This window comes from Suncus etruscus, chromosome 13 (assembly GCF_024139225.1).
Source record: "Suncus etruscus isolate mSunEtr1 chromosome 13, mSunEtr1.pri.cur, whole genome shotgun sequence".
NCBI classification, from domain to species: Eukaryota; Metazoa; Chordata; class Mammalia; order Eulipotyphla; family Soricidae; genus Suncus; species Suncus etruscus.
Window position 1 is genome coordinate 29,940,761 of NC_064860.1, and position 15,823 is coordinate 29,956,583.

General features: G+C 39.1%; 1 protein-coding gene across 2 annotated transcripts in view; it reads left to right on the plus strand.

Annotated features, from left to right (window-relative positions):
- LOC126026168 (kalirin) overlaps window positions 1-15,823 on the plus strand; it is a 549,871-nt gene that overhangs the window by 316,821 nt on the left and 217,227 nt on the right. For both annotated transcript variants that reach the window (XM_049785867.1, XM_049785868.1), the window contains exons 7-9: window positions 8,847-9,038; window positions 12,315-12,446; window positions 15,148-15,378. In XM_049785867.1, the coding sequence (XP_049641824.1) occupies window positions 8,847-9,038; window positions 12,315-12,446; window positions 15,148-15,378 (555 nt within the window). The remainder of the gene's footprint in view (window positions 1-8,846; window positions 9,039-12,314; window positions 12,447-15,147; window positions 15,379-15,823) is intronic.

Here is a 15,823-nt window from a genome sequence, read left to right on the forward strand (position 1 = left end):
GGTTAGAGGAAGAGGTGGGAGCAACAAAGACCTGTGATGATATGGTGATAGGAAGCTATGTCGTTGTGTGATGTGTGTCTTTGGCTACCAGTGGTGACCTGCTGCAAAGTGACCCTGTTGTGATTTGATAAAGATGTCTGGCTTATAAAGAGAAATCTTTGAAATATGCCTGTCAGTGGGACAAATCAGGGAGGGTTGGAAATACTGGTGAAGGTAAACTGACACTGGTAGTGGGTTTATGTTGGAGTATTGTATGCTCCAGGAATCAACTATGAATAACTTAGTAAACCATGGTTCTTTAATTAAATAAATAATTGTCAGCATCACTCACTGTAGTAACTCTTCCATGAACAAGAGAATTGCCCTTGCTTTATCCAGAATTTATCCTAATATGAATTATTATTTCCAGAGAAGAATTCACATGTTTTCCCCTTGACATTGACTTTATAAGATGTTTACAAGAATGAAATGGGGCAGTACATGCAAAATGACTAATTTATGCGCTGTAATCATTACTATGTTGCCCTGCAATCTAAACTTGTTTTCTTTTGACTTTTATTTATTTATTTTTTGTTTTGGAGCCACACCTGGCGGCGCTCAGAGGATACTCCTGGCTCTTTTCTCAGAAATCATTCCTGGCGGGATCAGGGGACCATATGGGTGCTGGGAATTGAACCTGTGCCCATTCATGGTTGGCAGTGTGCAAAGCAAACATCCTACTACTGTGATATCATTCAGGCCCCTCTTTTGACTTTTTTTAAAACCTTTTTTAAAATTAAATCATCAGGAGATACAGAGTTAAAAGTTGTTGAGAGTCCAGTTTCTGCCATACAATGTGCAACATCCATTCCTTCACCAGTGTTCATTTTCTGCCATCAGTTTCCCCAGCTTCCCTCCCATTTTCTTGCCTCCACCCTACTGCCCATCCCCAGCCTGATTCTAAGGCAGACACACTGTTCTCTCTCACCCTTTCCCTCCTCCTCTCTTTCTCTCTCACTCTCTCACTTTCTCTCTTCCTTTTGCACCATATGCATTGACTATGCATCCTGTCAACAGTGCTATTTCCCACCTATTATTCTCAGAATAGACCCTTCCCTGTCTCAATTGCAGTTCCCCAATCATTTCTATTGTTGTTGGGTATTCTCATACTGTGGGTCTGTTTTTATCTATCTATCTATCTATCTATCTATCTATCTATCTATCTATCTATCTATCTATCTATCTATCTATCTATCTATCATCTATATCATGCAGAGAAGCACAATCATTCTATGTAACTCTCCCTCTGATTCATTTCACTCAGCAGGATACTCTCCATGTCTATTCATATATAAGTTAATTTCATGACTACATTTTCCCTAACAGCCACAGCGTATTCCATTGTGTAGCTGTATCACAGTTTCTTTATCCAAATATCTGTTCTTGGGCAACTTGGATTATTTCCAGATTCTGGCTATTATAAATAGTGCTGTGATGAACATAAGAATACAGATGGTTGGGGCTGGAGAGATAGCATGAAGATAGAGCATTTGCCTTGCATGTAGAAGGATAGCGGTTTGAATCCCAGCATCCCATATGGTCCCCCGAGCCTGCCAGGAGTGATTTCTGAGCATAGAGCCAGGAGTAACCCCTGAACACTGCTGGGTGTGACACAAAAACAAAACAAAAAAAAATGCAGATGCTTTTTTGCACTGTATTTTTGGGACCTGTTGGTATATTCACAGGAGAGATATTGCTGGGACAAATCGAATGAAAGCTCAATTTCTAGTTGTTTTAGGAAAATTGGTATTATTCTACAAAAAGGCTGGAACCGTCTATTTTCCCAATAATTGTAAGTGAGGGTTTTATTTCTCTATGCATAAGCTCCAGCACTGATTGTTCTTGTTTTTTTGTGATGTGTGCCGGTCTCTGTGGTGTGAGGTGATATTGCATTGTTGTTTTGATTTGCATCTGCCTGATTACAAATAATGTGGAACATTTTTTTGGATTTTTTCTTTTTGTGATCAAAGTGAATTACAATTCTTTCACAGTAATATTTGAGGCACCCCTGTTCCCAGCATGCATCCCACATCTCTCTCTTTTATCCCCCGTAATGCTAGTGCAACTATTCCCCCCTTGTACAGCTTGTTGTAGATTGGGTATCGATTCTGTTGTTGTTAACTTTGGATTTGGCGTTCATGTCTGATCAGTTTTTATTTCCACCAAATGAATATTTGACTGTCTGGTCTTGGTACCATAGGGTGGGGGGAGAAAGAAAAAAAAGGCAAACATAAAAGAGAAAAACTAGGAGGAGTCTGTTTAGGTGTTATAAATATTCATTTAGAAGAAAGAAGGGAATAAAAAAGAAAAAGGTAGCAAAACAAAACAAAAACAAAAAACAATAAGGGAATAACAACAAAAATACAAAAAGAATAAGCAAAGAATAAACCAAAAACCAAAACCATCAGCTATGGGGGAAAAAGAAAGAAAGAAAAAAAACCACCCACCCACACCTACACCCACACCCACACCCACACACCCACACACACACACACACACACACACACACACACACACACACACACCAACAACAACAAAACAAAATAACCAGACCAGCAATTTCTTTTTAAAAAATGGTTGTGTTTCTTCTTTTTATTATTATTATTTTTTTTGCATAGGCACGGTAAATATTGGGGAAATTACAACGGGAATTCCCTTGGCCTAAGAGATACAGGGTTTCTCCGCCTTTGAAGCATACTGGCATGGGAACAACTACAGGCTCCATACTCACTCGTTAACACACTCCAAGGTCTTTTTATGGTACCAGGAAACTTTCCATTCAGATGTGGGGGATGACATCCCACCTCTGTAGCTGGAGATCTTGTTATTTGCATAGGTCATAGGGCGAAAGCTAGGAGAGAGTTTTTCTTTATAGTTCTAGGAGTTATGTTCCATCACTGTTGTTGTAATTCTGTAATTAGTGGTCTTGGTGTTTGTTCAGATCCTAGGGCAGAGTTTAGGGTATAGTCTTCCAGCATAGTTCCAGAAGTTCTGCTTAGTTGCAGTTGTCAATGTCAGACCTCTGGAATTAGAGATCTTCATTTTTGTACAAATCCTAGGCTGAAGCCTAGGCTAGAAACTTTCTCATTGGTCCCTTGATAGGTTCTGTCCAGACCATTTTTGTCAAAGTCAGTCTTCTGTAAATAGCAATTTTGGTTTTTGATTATGGCAAAGGATGACCTGACTCCTGGTTGTATCATACTATTAAGAGATGAGATGGGGCAGCCCTCTCTTACCTCAAGTTGTAGTACCATTTTCTCGTCAGGATGTCATGTTAAAACTGGTACAAGTTGGTGCCAAGATGTTATTTGGAGTTTCTCTGGGAGAAGTTTGGTTCCTGATGCTGTTGCTGGGACCTCTGTTGGTTCCAAGTCTGGGATCTGGGGTTCTGGGTAGGACAGTCACTGTCCAATGACATGGAGTCTAAGTTGGGTCCACATGATACATGCTTTGGTGGGAGATGATCCTGCATTCTAAAAAGTATGGATTCTTATCTTTAATAGATAAGAGCTTGTTTCTGTGCATAATATTTCCCTTTATTTAGAAAGCCTATGCAAAAGAGTATGGTGACATATTATATTGCTGATGGATTTGGAGTGAAGAATGATAGTCTGCACAATTTCTGTGCCCTGGTTTTGACCCGAGCTTTTATCCCAGGCAAGTCTTTTCTTGTAATTTTTCACACCAAGCAGAACCAAAACAGGTGAAGTTGGAGAGAGGAATAAAGAAAAAAAGTTGTATCTATATAGATATATAAAAGAAGAACTAAATAAAACTACATTTAAAAAGGCATTAAAGAAAAAAATACTGTTTACGAGGCTGACTTACTTTTGGGAATAAACAGACTAGGTATTTAGTAGAGGTATTAAACATATACAGGAAATATAGGCTTCCCCATTGAGTGTTTTGAGATATTCTTGTGGTGGGGGGAATCCACGGCATTTTTCATCACACATAGTGTCTTGTTGAGTTTGCAAATCATTTGTAAACATGAAGGAGGTGTCCTTAGGCTGGGATCCTTCTGGGGCTGAGTCAGTGACATGCAACAGTCCATGATTAGGAGGGTAAAAAGATGGGCCATGAAACATGAATCAGCAGTTGTGTTGATTGTAATTTCTTGCTGAGGCATATGATGTGGGGCAGGGAGAGTGTTTATTTCTGCCCTGATTTTTATTTTTTTTTCTTCTGGCTGTGTTTGTGTTTCTTTGTTGTTGTTGTTTTTCCAGCTCCCTAAGGTGTCCTTGTAAACTGTTGATTTTGTCCCTTTCCTCTCTTCTGACATAGGCCTGTATTGCTATGAGTTTCCTCCTAATTACAGCTTTTGCTGTGTCCCACAGATTTTGACAATTTGTCTCCTCATTATCATTTGTCTCAAGGAATCTCTTTATTTCTTTCTTGACTTCCTCTTTGATCCAGCTGTTGTTGAGTAGCATGTTGTTTAATCTCCAGATGTTGGATTTTCTCCACAGTTTCTTTTAACAATTCATCTTGATCTCTGTTGCATAATGGTCTGATGGAGTGATTCTAATAATCCTTATGTTTGTGACTTTTTGTAAGTTATATCTGTATCCTAAGGTATGGTCTAATCTAGAGAAGGTTCCATGTGCACTTAAGAAGAATGTATATTCTGCTTTCTTGGGGTGGAGAGCCCTATATAGGTCCATTTGACCCATTTTCTCTAATTTCTCATTTAGGGCTCTATGTCTTTGCTCAGGTCTTTGTCTTTGCCAGTGTCTTAGTGTCTTTGCTAGTCTTTCTACCTGGTGGATCTATCTAGCGATGATAGTGGAGTATTGAAATTTCCTACTACTTTCACATTTCCTGCCATATGTTTCTCTAGATTTGTGAGCAAATGCCTTACATATTTTGCTGACTCTACAGTCGGTGCATAAGTATTGATCAGGGTTAGTACTTCTTGGTCTAATGTTCCCCTGATCAGCTGATAGTGACCCTCTTGGTCTCAAAGCAATTTTTTGAGGTTGAATGCAATTTGGTCTGATATAAGAATGGCTATCCTGGCTTTTTTTTTGTTTGTTTGCTTGTTTTCCATTGACTTGAATAATTGATTTCCATCATTTAATTCTAAGCCTCTGCCTGTCCTGTTCTTTTAGGTGTGTTTCTCGGAGGCAGCAGATGTCTGATTTTTATTTTCTGATCCATCCCGCTACTCTGTGTCTTTTAATGGGGGAATTTAGCCCATTGACATGTAAGAAAATTACCACCAAAGAGGGTTGTTGTGATATTGTATTGAGTAGAGTGGTTGGTGTTACAATTGGGGGTTTGGATTGTATAGAACTTATTTGAGAAGTTCATTTAGAGATGATTTGGTTAGTGCAAATAGTGAGTTCTTTTTTTGTCTAAGAATATTTTTAGTTCTCCTTTCCATATGAATGAGAGTTTTGCTGGGGAGTGTACCCTAGGTTGGAATTCAGTAGTTTAAATATGTCACTCCACTGTCTTCTTGCTTAAATTGCTTCAAATGGGGGGGTTCTGGTTTGATTCTACTGTCCCTTCTTTTGTATTTGAGGGGTTTTCTCTCCCTTATTGCTTTAAAGAATTAATCTTTTCTTTATTGTATTTATTTTTGGTATTTTGGGTTTTTTTGCCAGTTGGATTACCATATGTCTTAGTGTTGGTCTGATAGGGTCTATTTTATTGGGGACTCTTTTTGCCTCCTGGATTTGTATGGGTTTTTTCTTTCCAGAGAGTGGGAAAGTTTTCTGCTATTATTTCCCTCTCTACTTGTTCTTCTTCTTTCCCTTCCCCCTTTTCGGTATTCCTACAATTTGTAAGTTATTTCTTTTCTTTTTTTTTTTGTTTTTGGGCCACACCCAGTGATGCTCAGGGGTTACTCCTGGCAATGTGCTCAGAAGTCGCTCCTGGTTTAGGGGATCATATGGGATGTCGGGGTATGGAACCACAGTCCATCCTAGGCTAGAGCTGGCGAGGCAGATACCTTACGTCTAGTGCCACCGCGCCGGCCCCTTGAGGTTATTTCTTTTATCTTTGTTCATTAGGTACCTAACTTTTTCCTCCAATGTTTTGTCTCTTGCTTTTTTATTGACTTCTTTGTCATTGTTGTTTTGTAATTTTTCCTCAAGTTCCTCTATGCGTTCTTCTGTATAATTCTACTACTATGGCTTGCTTACATGTTTTTTATTTCCCCTAATTCCAATTGTATGAATTCTTTCATCTTCTGTAAAAGTTGTTCTTTGAGTTGGTTGAATTGTTCATATATAGTTTTCTTAATCGCACAGACTAGTGATTCCTTGATTTCCCTTGCTAGAACATTCATTGCTGCTTTTAGGTCCTCATCTATTGGGCTTGTGGTGGGCTTGGAAACTTGATAGGATTTCTCTCCATTTCCCCAGCTGCTAGTGTTTTCTTTGGTTTACCCATATTTCTTTGCATCTGGTGGTTTTGAATGTTGAGTTTTCTATTTGTTTAATAAAGTAGTCTGCTGTACTGATTCTATTAGAGGTAATTGAAGGGTCTATTCTATTTATAGTTTATTTTTCCTTAGCCAGGTGGCTTGTCTAAGTATGAATGGGATATTACCTGCTTCAGTGTTTTGCTATCCTGTGGGATTATCTGAGGAAATTGAGTATTTGGTCTGAGCTGAATAAACCTATGTGTTGTAAGTTAGACTATCTTGTGCACAGATCTTGGTCCTGGGAAGGGGGCGGGCTGTCTCAACCTTGCCCAAAGGTCCCAGGCCAAGATTTGTGGGCTTCCTGGTCCGGCAGAGGGGGGTGGGAGGTGTCAAACTTGCCCAAAGATCCAGCGCCTGGGTCCTGCTGTGGGTAAGGGCAGTCTCAAACCAGCCAAAGCACTGGCGCCCACGTCTGCACACTTACTGGGCTGATGGAGGGGGCCCTACGGGGAGAAGGGCAGTCCCAAACCAGCCGGAGGTCGGCACCCAAGTCCGCGTATTTACCTTGCCGGAGGAGGGGGTCCTCTTCAGAACATTTTTTTCATATGCCTTTCAGCTATATTTATTTGCTCTTTGAGGAAATTTCAGTTTATCTCTTCCCCATTTGTGATGGGTTTGGATTTTTTTCTCATCTTAAACTCTACCAGTCCTTACATATCTAAGATATTAACCCTGTATCAGTTGGGTATTGAGTGAATAATTTATCCAATTTAGTGGGCAGTCTTTGTATCCTGGTCATATCTTTTGAGGTGCAGAAGCTTTTTAATTAAATGTAATCTTGTTTGTTTATCTTTGCTTGATCAGTGATATTTCATCTTTGTCGAAGCCTTTAGTTTCAATGTTTTCCCATGAAAAGCTTTTTCTTAGGAAGAGTTTTTCCTATACCTTAAATTTTAAGGACTGATAACAATGTCTGTAATCCATTTTGTTTTATTTTTATGAAACACCCAGTGGTGCTCAGGGGTTACTTCTGGCTCTGTGCTCAGGAATCACTCATGGCAGGCTCAGGGAACCAAATGGATGTTGGTAATCAAACTCAGGTCAGCCATGTGCAAAGCAAATGCCCTACCCACTGTACTATCACTCCAGCTCCTGTAGTCCATTTTGATTGAACCTATTTGCAGGATGTTAGAGAGAAGACTGATTTTATTTTCTTGCACGTAGCTGACAAATTTTCCCAGCACCACTTGTTCAAGAGGTTTTCCTTGCTATACTTAATTTTTTTTGCTCCTTTATCAAAATTAACTTATACTCCGGAGCTATAGCACAGCGGCTAGGGCATTTGACTTGCACATGGCTGACTGGGGATCTATCCCCAGCATTCTATATGGTCTCCCAAGCCTGCGAGGAGTAATTTTTGAGCCTGCTAGGAATGACACCTGAGCACAGAGCCAGGAGTAACCCCTGAGCAGTACTGTGTCCCAAAAACCGAAAAAAAAATATCTTGTGGGGCCAGAGCAATAGTACAGCAGGTAGGGTACTTGCCTAGCACACAGCCAACCCGGGTTTGAACCCCTGACATTACATATGGTCCTCTGAGCCCTCCAGGAGTAATCCCTGAGCACTGTCAGGTGCGGCCCCAAAATAACAACAAACAAAAAATTAACATAGACCTGGGGATCTTTCTCAGGATTTTCACTTATATTCCACTAAGCTGATAGTCTGTCTTTATTTTAGTGTGGTGCTGTGTAAGTTACTAATGTCAATTGTGATATTTCTGTTTGTATTTTTCTCATGTCTCCCTCATATCCTCCTGTGTTTTATTGACAGTACATTTCCTTGCTTCTCTGGGGTCTTTAAATATCCTAAGCATTTCCAACCTGAACTCCCTTTCAGGGAGTTTATATAAAGGATTAGTAGTGATTGGGTCTTCAAGATTGTGTTTTCAACCACCATCGTGGAGGTTTTTTTTTTTTTTTTCTTTACCATAGTTCCTTTTATAATCTCAAGGTGCTTCTTTCCTATGTCACGAAAAGTCTTCTCCAGAGCCATGGAGGTCTCTGGAGTGTTTATGTGGATGAGAGATTATTTTGCAGTCATGTAAGAGGCACAGACTAAGGAAAACATCCCTGGGCATGTGGGTAGGCTTCAGTCTGTTCATTTGGGCAAGTATGGTAGCTCCAGCTGCAAGCTGTGCACCTTATACCTCAGCCACCTGCTTGCTTTGAATCCAATCACGTAGGCATCTCTTTTGACTTGTTTATACCACAAAGATTTTTTTCTTGTGCCCCAAATGTTCAGACTAGTATGACTCTATCAATGTTTTTCACATATTTTGTTTGGGGTAGTTCCCTTTCCCAAACACTTAACCATCCTGAACTTGTTTAGCTTTTTTAGCCTGTCCTACTAATAGCCATTTTTCTTTGTTTCCCAGAATGCCTATGTCAACATCAATCGCATCATGTCTGTGGCTTCCCGCCTCTCCGAGGCTGGCCATTATGCCTCACAGCAAATCAAGCAGATTTCCACACAGCTGGACCAGGAGTGGAAGAGTTTTGCAGCTGCTCTGGATGAACGTAGTACCATTCTGGCCATGTCTGCAGTGTTCCACCAGAAGGCTGAACAGGTGAAGCCAAGCATACTGCTATAATTACTCTTTGTGAGAAGGGTGGAGGATCAGTTATATCCCATGCTGTAACACTTTCACAGCTCCACAGACATTTAAAAAACATTGCCAATTGAGCAGGAAAGATATCTCAGTGTGCTGCTGCATGCTTTACAAGTGGAAGGGTTGGGTTCATCCCTGACACTGACTAGTTTCCTGAGCACTGCAGGTCAGGAACAATCCCTGAGGAAAATCCAGGAGTAACCTCCTGGGTACAAAGGCCAACATCACCCCCCCCCCCCGCCAAATGAACCCAGAGGTTGGTAATTTTTGGTGACTTTAAATTTCAGACAAAAAAAAAAAAAAGAAACACAACCTAATTAAATTCTCCTTTCTAGTTTTTTGTTAGGTATGTGTATGTTGACTGTTGCTTTATTTGCATTCCCTAAAAATAAACCAAAGGGATTAGACTGATTTTTACATTGAGTGCTGAGAGCAGGTGAACACAATTTATTTGAAGTATTTGCTATAGATAATGATAATGCAGTGACAATGCAGTGGATAGAAATTTAAGTACTGGCATTTAGCCAATGTCATTTCTATCCCATTTTACAGAGAGAGCTCTGAGGAACTTAGAGTTATTATGTGATTGCTTAAATGCTGGTGAAGATACGTTGAAGCTAGCTCTGATCAGATCAGCAAGTGATAATTGCAGAATGCTCAGGAAGTTTTTGAGCTGGTTGCTAAATATATCCTTTAGCTAAAGCTAAATTATATGTTTATATTCAATATGTTGTAATACGAATGGATTATGTTATGTCACATACTCAAAATGTATCATTCTTTGTTATTTATATTCTTGAAGTTATTTATAGCTATTTAACTTGGTGGTCAAAATACTGTAGAATTCTATAACTCTGATTTTGTTCTTTTCAACTTCATGCTCTTTGATATTTATATTGGTATCTTGAAATAGACTAAAATAGAAGTTTTACATGGTATGAATCACCAAATCTTAAAGACCTGGAATTGATTTTTTATTCTATTGGTTGTCTAGAATCTTTAGAAAAAAATACTAAAAATATAGATTAAATTTGAAAATGTGTCCTGCTACAGTCATTACATTGTAAATAAATAAAAACAAATAAATAACACAAAACTGATATTCAAAATTTGTTTCTTCAGTCAAGAGTCACATTGCTAATGAATGAGTAATGTTCTTTCATGTTTTCAAGTATTTTTCCCTTTTATCTTAAACCCTAACATAAAACCAAAGATTAATCCTCATGTTGTTTTTTTTTTTTGTTTTGTTTTGTTTTTTCGAGCCACACCCGTTTGATGCTCAGGGGTTACTCCTGGCTACGCGCTCAGAAATTGCCCCTGGCTTGGGGGAACCATATGGGATCGAACCGTGGTCCTTCCTTGGCTAGCGCTTGCAAAGCAGACACCTTACCTCTAGCACCACCTCGCCAGCCCCAATCCTCATGTTAAAACACTATAAGTTTTTAATTTGCAAAGAATCATTTGGATATATGGAATTTGTAATAATGAACAGCACATGTAATATTTTGTATACTATGAGCAACACTTATGCATCAGTTTAATAAAGTATATGTAGTTATATATTATATATAGTTATATATAACTATATATAGTTATTATTATTGGTTCTTATATTATTATATGATATATAATATAATGTTATATATTATATTATATATATTGGTTATTAAATAGTTACTTATACCAGTATGAAAACCATCCAGTCTTTGGCAGCAGAAATTTTATATCTGCTGCTCAGGTGAATCTAATACTAATGGGTCTTTCTCTCTTTAAACTGGCTAATTTTATAAGTATAATGTATTATTGTTAGAATTTTACAGAGGAATCCAACGGTGTTGAAGGAGTGTTCTCCCACTATAAATAACATGTAAATGGCAAGTTGCTTTTAAATTTTTTGTGAATTGTTATTGATGGAGCAACAAAGCTTCTGAGTTATGAATGCATACAAGCATTCTGGTATGGATAACACTCAGTACTTTTCCAGAATTTTTAATAAATAACCTAGTTTATCAAAATATAGAGAATAAAACAATAAGAAACAACAGTCAACAGGGTTGCAGGGATTGAAAATTGACACTGATACAAGACTAGAATTCAGGAAGTTGCAGAAAATGCAGTGTCAGAACAGAGTAACTAGAGAAGTCAACTTCCATTTGATATTTCCTGACTTGTATTAGTTTGGATCAATACCAATTTTATTTGTATCTCTTTTTACTACTGTTTTCTCAGATATTACCAGTCTTTTAGGGAAAGTCATAAACCATGCTTTTTTTTTTTTTTTTTTTTTTTTTTGCTGGGAAGTCTAGAAGCGATTTAAAACTATTTTATGTATTTATTTAGGGGATTATTATCCTTATATGGGCTATTCTAGGCAATGAGATATAGGGGTATTTGAGCCATTAATTTACATGAAGCTGAGCTTCCAGGTAAGAGGAAGCATAGATAGAACAATTTCAGACTTTTGGGTGAAGAATTGTTTGCATTTTGAAAGTATTTTTCTACCAAGTAAATCTGAGTAATTTCAGTTAGCTTCTATGCATGGAGATCTAAAGTCTTCCATAGTTTTTAATTTTTACGTAATTTAATGTCTCAAGATCTATATATATGATATCCCATGAGCCACTGTTATTGAAGGCTAGAAAAGTCTGTTTCTCTAATTTTCCTTCTCCCTCTCTAAGTCCCTAAAGCTATTAACTGTAAGGTTTTGTTAAAGGTTAATCTCTTTTTTCTTTGAGTGTGGTCTCTGCAGGTTCCCTATGAAGCCTGCTGGTGCACTATGAGGAATCTTGGCTCCTTTTCACTACTTAATATGCACACATGTATTTCATATGTTTATAGTCCCATCATATGGAGTACTTCACGTGTGCCTATGAGTCTGCATAGGACAAAAAGTTGCCATGAGTGCACGTAATGCAGTAGGCTATTTCCATACTCCTTCTGTGCTCATATATGTTGAACACAAAACTGGCTTTCATACACCAGAGCTTAACAGTGTCATCATTTTTTTCAATAAACAATATAGTGCCTAAACCTGTGCTGAATTTGATTTCTTAAGATTTGTGTCTGAATTAAATTTAAAGGAAAACTCCATCCTCTGCATTGAAATCTACATTCTCTCTGAAAGCTTCCAGAAAATCCAATGCTTCTTCCCAAGACTTCTGATCCTCTCTATATGATCTGCCTTTTCCTTAAACTCAGTGATCCCACACTGACCCAGCTGCAATTTTCTTTCAGTTCCTTTCAGGAGTGGATGCCTGGTGCAAGATGTGCAGTGAAGGAGGCTTACCTTCCGAAATGCAAGATCTAGAACTAGCCATCCACCACCACCAGACCTTGTATGAGCAGGTGACCCAGGCTTACACAGAGGTGAGAAGCAATCAGAACAGCAGGGGTTCTGGGCATACATGCATGTGACAAGAATGTTGCCAATACACTATGTAATACTTGAATTGTTAAGAAGTTAGGTCATTTTCTCCTTTTGAATTATTGATCTATGAATGATTCCTAGAAAAACAGGGTCATTGGCAGATTCCACTGTGGTGAGCAAACTTATGTATGTAGGTACCCATACCTGCATACCATATACATACCCTTCTTACTCCATCCATGTGAAGATGATATGCTCTCACCTGAGAGAGCACTGTAAATAAGACAGAAAAATCTATGCTTCTCTGGAGTCTGCTTCTAACAGGTTAACAGGTATGTATATAGTAGCCCTTTCTGACTTTCTATGAAAAAGCTCTCTAAAAATATAAAATTAATACCAGAAGTTCTTAAAAATACTTCCTATGAAAAAATACTTCCTATGACAGTGAGCATTTATAGGAACAAAATACTATCACAGAAAGGAAACAAATGTAAAGGCTTTTCTAATGATAAATCAAAGGGTAGAGACATAGAACTAAGTTAAGAAAAGAAAGTTTTTTCTTTATGTTCTATTCCAAGGAAGAAGGAAAGGAATGATAGGTACATTTGTGTGAACATATACCAGAAGTAGATTTGTTAATCGGCATGAATTCTGAAGGAGAGAGGCCGAGGGATGTGCAGATATTCTGAATTGGGGCCATGGAGATACCATGGAGGTAGGGTGTCTGCCTTGCATGCAAAAGGATGGTGGTTTGAATTCCAGCATCTCACATAGTCCCCTGAGCCTGCCAGAGGCGATTTCTGAGCATAAAACCAAGAGTAACCCCTGAGCACTGTCGGGTGTGACCCAAAAACAAAAAGAAAATAAAAAGAAAAGGGTTCTTCTGGGTTTGACTGTAAGATATTTGTCCAAAGAGATGCACTTGTGTCCTTTTAAACCCCAGTTCTATTTTTGGCTCTGCATATGATTCCCTGAGCACTTCCAGGGATTACTCATGAGATCCCAAAATAAACAGGTAAAAATAAAAATACTTCTATCTGGTACTGGAAGCCGACATGCTGGGATGAAGTTGATTATGTTGAATTATCCATTCCTTTAGCTAGGTTTGCTCTCCTGTTTCAACTGTATACTATACCTCTCTCCCAGACAAATCTCTTAATCACCCCAAAGAAATTTCTGTTTCACCATGCACAAGGGTAATAATTGTAATAATTGCTTCTATATTCCTGAAAACCTCACCATCATGTTATCAGACCATGAAAGTGGGATAAAGAGAAGCATAGGCAGGTGCTGGTTCTTCCCGAGAAAGTTGGGGCAGGAAACACACTTTTTTTGCTTCCTTGTCAAAATAGATACAAATACTGTCTCAATTACAACCAAACTTGGTTAAATTATTAAGTGATTTAGGGGCCAAAGTGATAGTACAGTGGGTATTATCACTGCATGAAACAGCCTGGGTTCTATCTATGGCACAACGTATGGTCCTCTGAGCCTGCCAGGAGTAATCCCTGAGTTCAGTGTCAGAAGTAAGCCCCAAGTATTGTCATATGTTACTCAAAAAATTGTTAAGCAAATTAATTTGAGGTTTATATTCTTATCAGTTTTCCACGATTATATGTCAGTCATTAGTGTCATGAGTCTTTACAGAATTATTGCTAGTCACTGTGCCAGACTTTTAATGACTAGAAGGACAAGGTGTCTCGCTTTCTGAATCTCATCTCTGAAGGTGAGAGTTGGAGATGGATGGTGTGTCTGCCTCCATTTAAAAGTTGTACTCTTAAAAACATAAAATAAAAGTTGTACTCAGCTTGTTCTGGAAAGATGGGGCTATTATTATTTTGGGGAGAGAAAAGAAAAGTCAGAAGTAAAGTGAAAGATTGGTAAGTATAAAAGGGGGAATTGGGCTGGAGCCTTAGCACAGTAGTAGGTTGTTTGCCATTGCATGCTGCTGACCTGGGACAGACATGAGTTCAATCCCCAGCATCCCACATGGTCACCCAGGCCTTCCAGGAGCGATTTCTGAGCACAGAGCCAGGAGTAATCCCTGAGCGCTGCAGGGTATGGTCTAAAAACCAAAAATAAAATGGGGACAGTGTATGACAGAAATATAGAAAAGACAAGAGATGGAAATGGTGATGAAGAAAAAGGAAGAGATGGGATTAAATTCAGTATTGATGTCAGGCTTCAAGGAATAAAACAAGGTGTAATCTGATAGTCACACATTCAGAAATTTAGAGCCAGATAGAGGAAGATAAAGAATTAAGAAGGGTAAAGGTGTTTGGCATCAATGAATAATCAACATCATTTCTGAAATCGTTTCTGCTGCTTTAATTAGTGAATCAGTAAAATGTGTGTCAAGTCTTGTTCTAGGAGACTTTGGGAAAAGTGAACCAGGCAATGTTCTTGCTCTGACAGCTGAAATTTAAGAAAGAGATGCCCTGCTTCAGGAGCCTCATAGGCAACTGGCTTTATCCAGCAACTCCTCACCCCCAAATTCCTGGATGCTTTGCCTTCTTTGAACTATGGACTACACACTGTGCAGTAGTGGTTGGCACATTTTGTGGTTGTCAGGATTGTGTGTTGGTATGATAGAGAGTCTTAGTTCTCTTCAAGGACCCTCTCCTTTCCTTCCTCTGTCCTGTCTGCCACTCTACTCCTGTGATCTCACACCCTTAACCTGGCGTTCTTTCATTCACACAGGTCAGCCAGGATGGCAAAGCCTTGCTGGATGTGCTGCAGCGTCCCCTGAGCCCTGGGAACTCAGAGTCCCTCACAGCCACAGCAAACTACTCCAAGGCGGTACATCAGGTGCTAGATGTGGTGCATGAAGTGCTGCATCACCAGCGTCGACTTGAGAGCATCTGGCAGCATCGAAAGGTGCGGTTGCACCAGCGGTTGCAGCTCTGTGTCTTCCAGCAGGATGTCCAGCAGGTAACAGAAAACTTGACCGTAGCCAAAATCCATCCCAAGCAGGCAGAGGCCCCAACTCCCTGAATGAAGTGAATGGGTCCGGAAACACCTGATTTATGGACAAAAGGGTGATCCAGGCTCTACTCTTCAGAAAACCCAAGTCAGATTAACTGTGTGCTTGTAAGGTACTATGTAATAAAGATTGGATCCCACCTTTTGCTGTTGAAAAGAAGAGTCCAGTCTGAGTAATTTCAGTTCTGGAAGTTATGACAGTTTGCTTCTGAGGAGGTGTTACCTTGGAGGTAAACCTCTTCTGAATTTCTAGACAACCCCAGAGCCTCTGGAGTTATCTACTGATGCCTTTATATACCATGGTTAGGAGCCATTTCTAGATTGATATGTCCCTTTACGTTGTTCTACTAGTCATGTTTACCACTTATCACACATATTTTTAAAAAATGCCTTC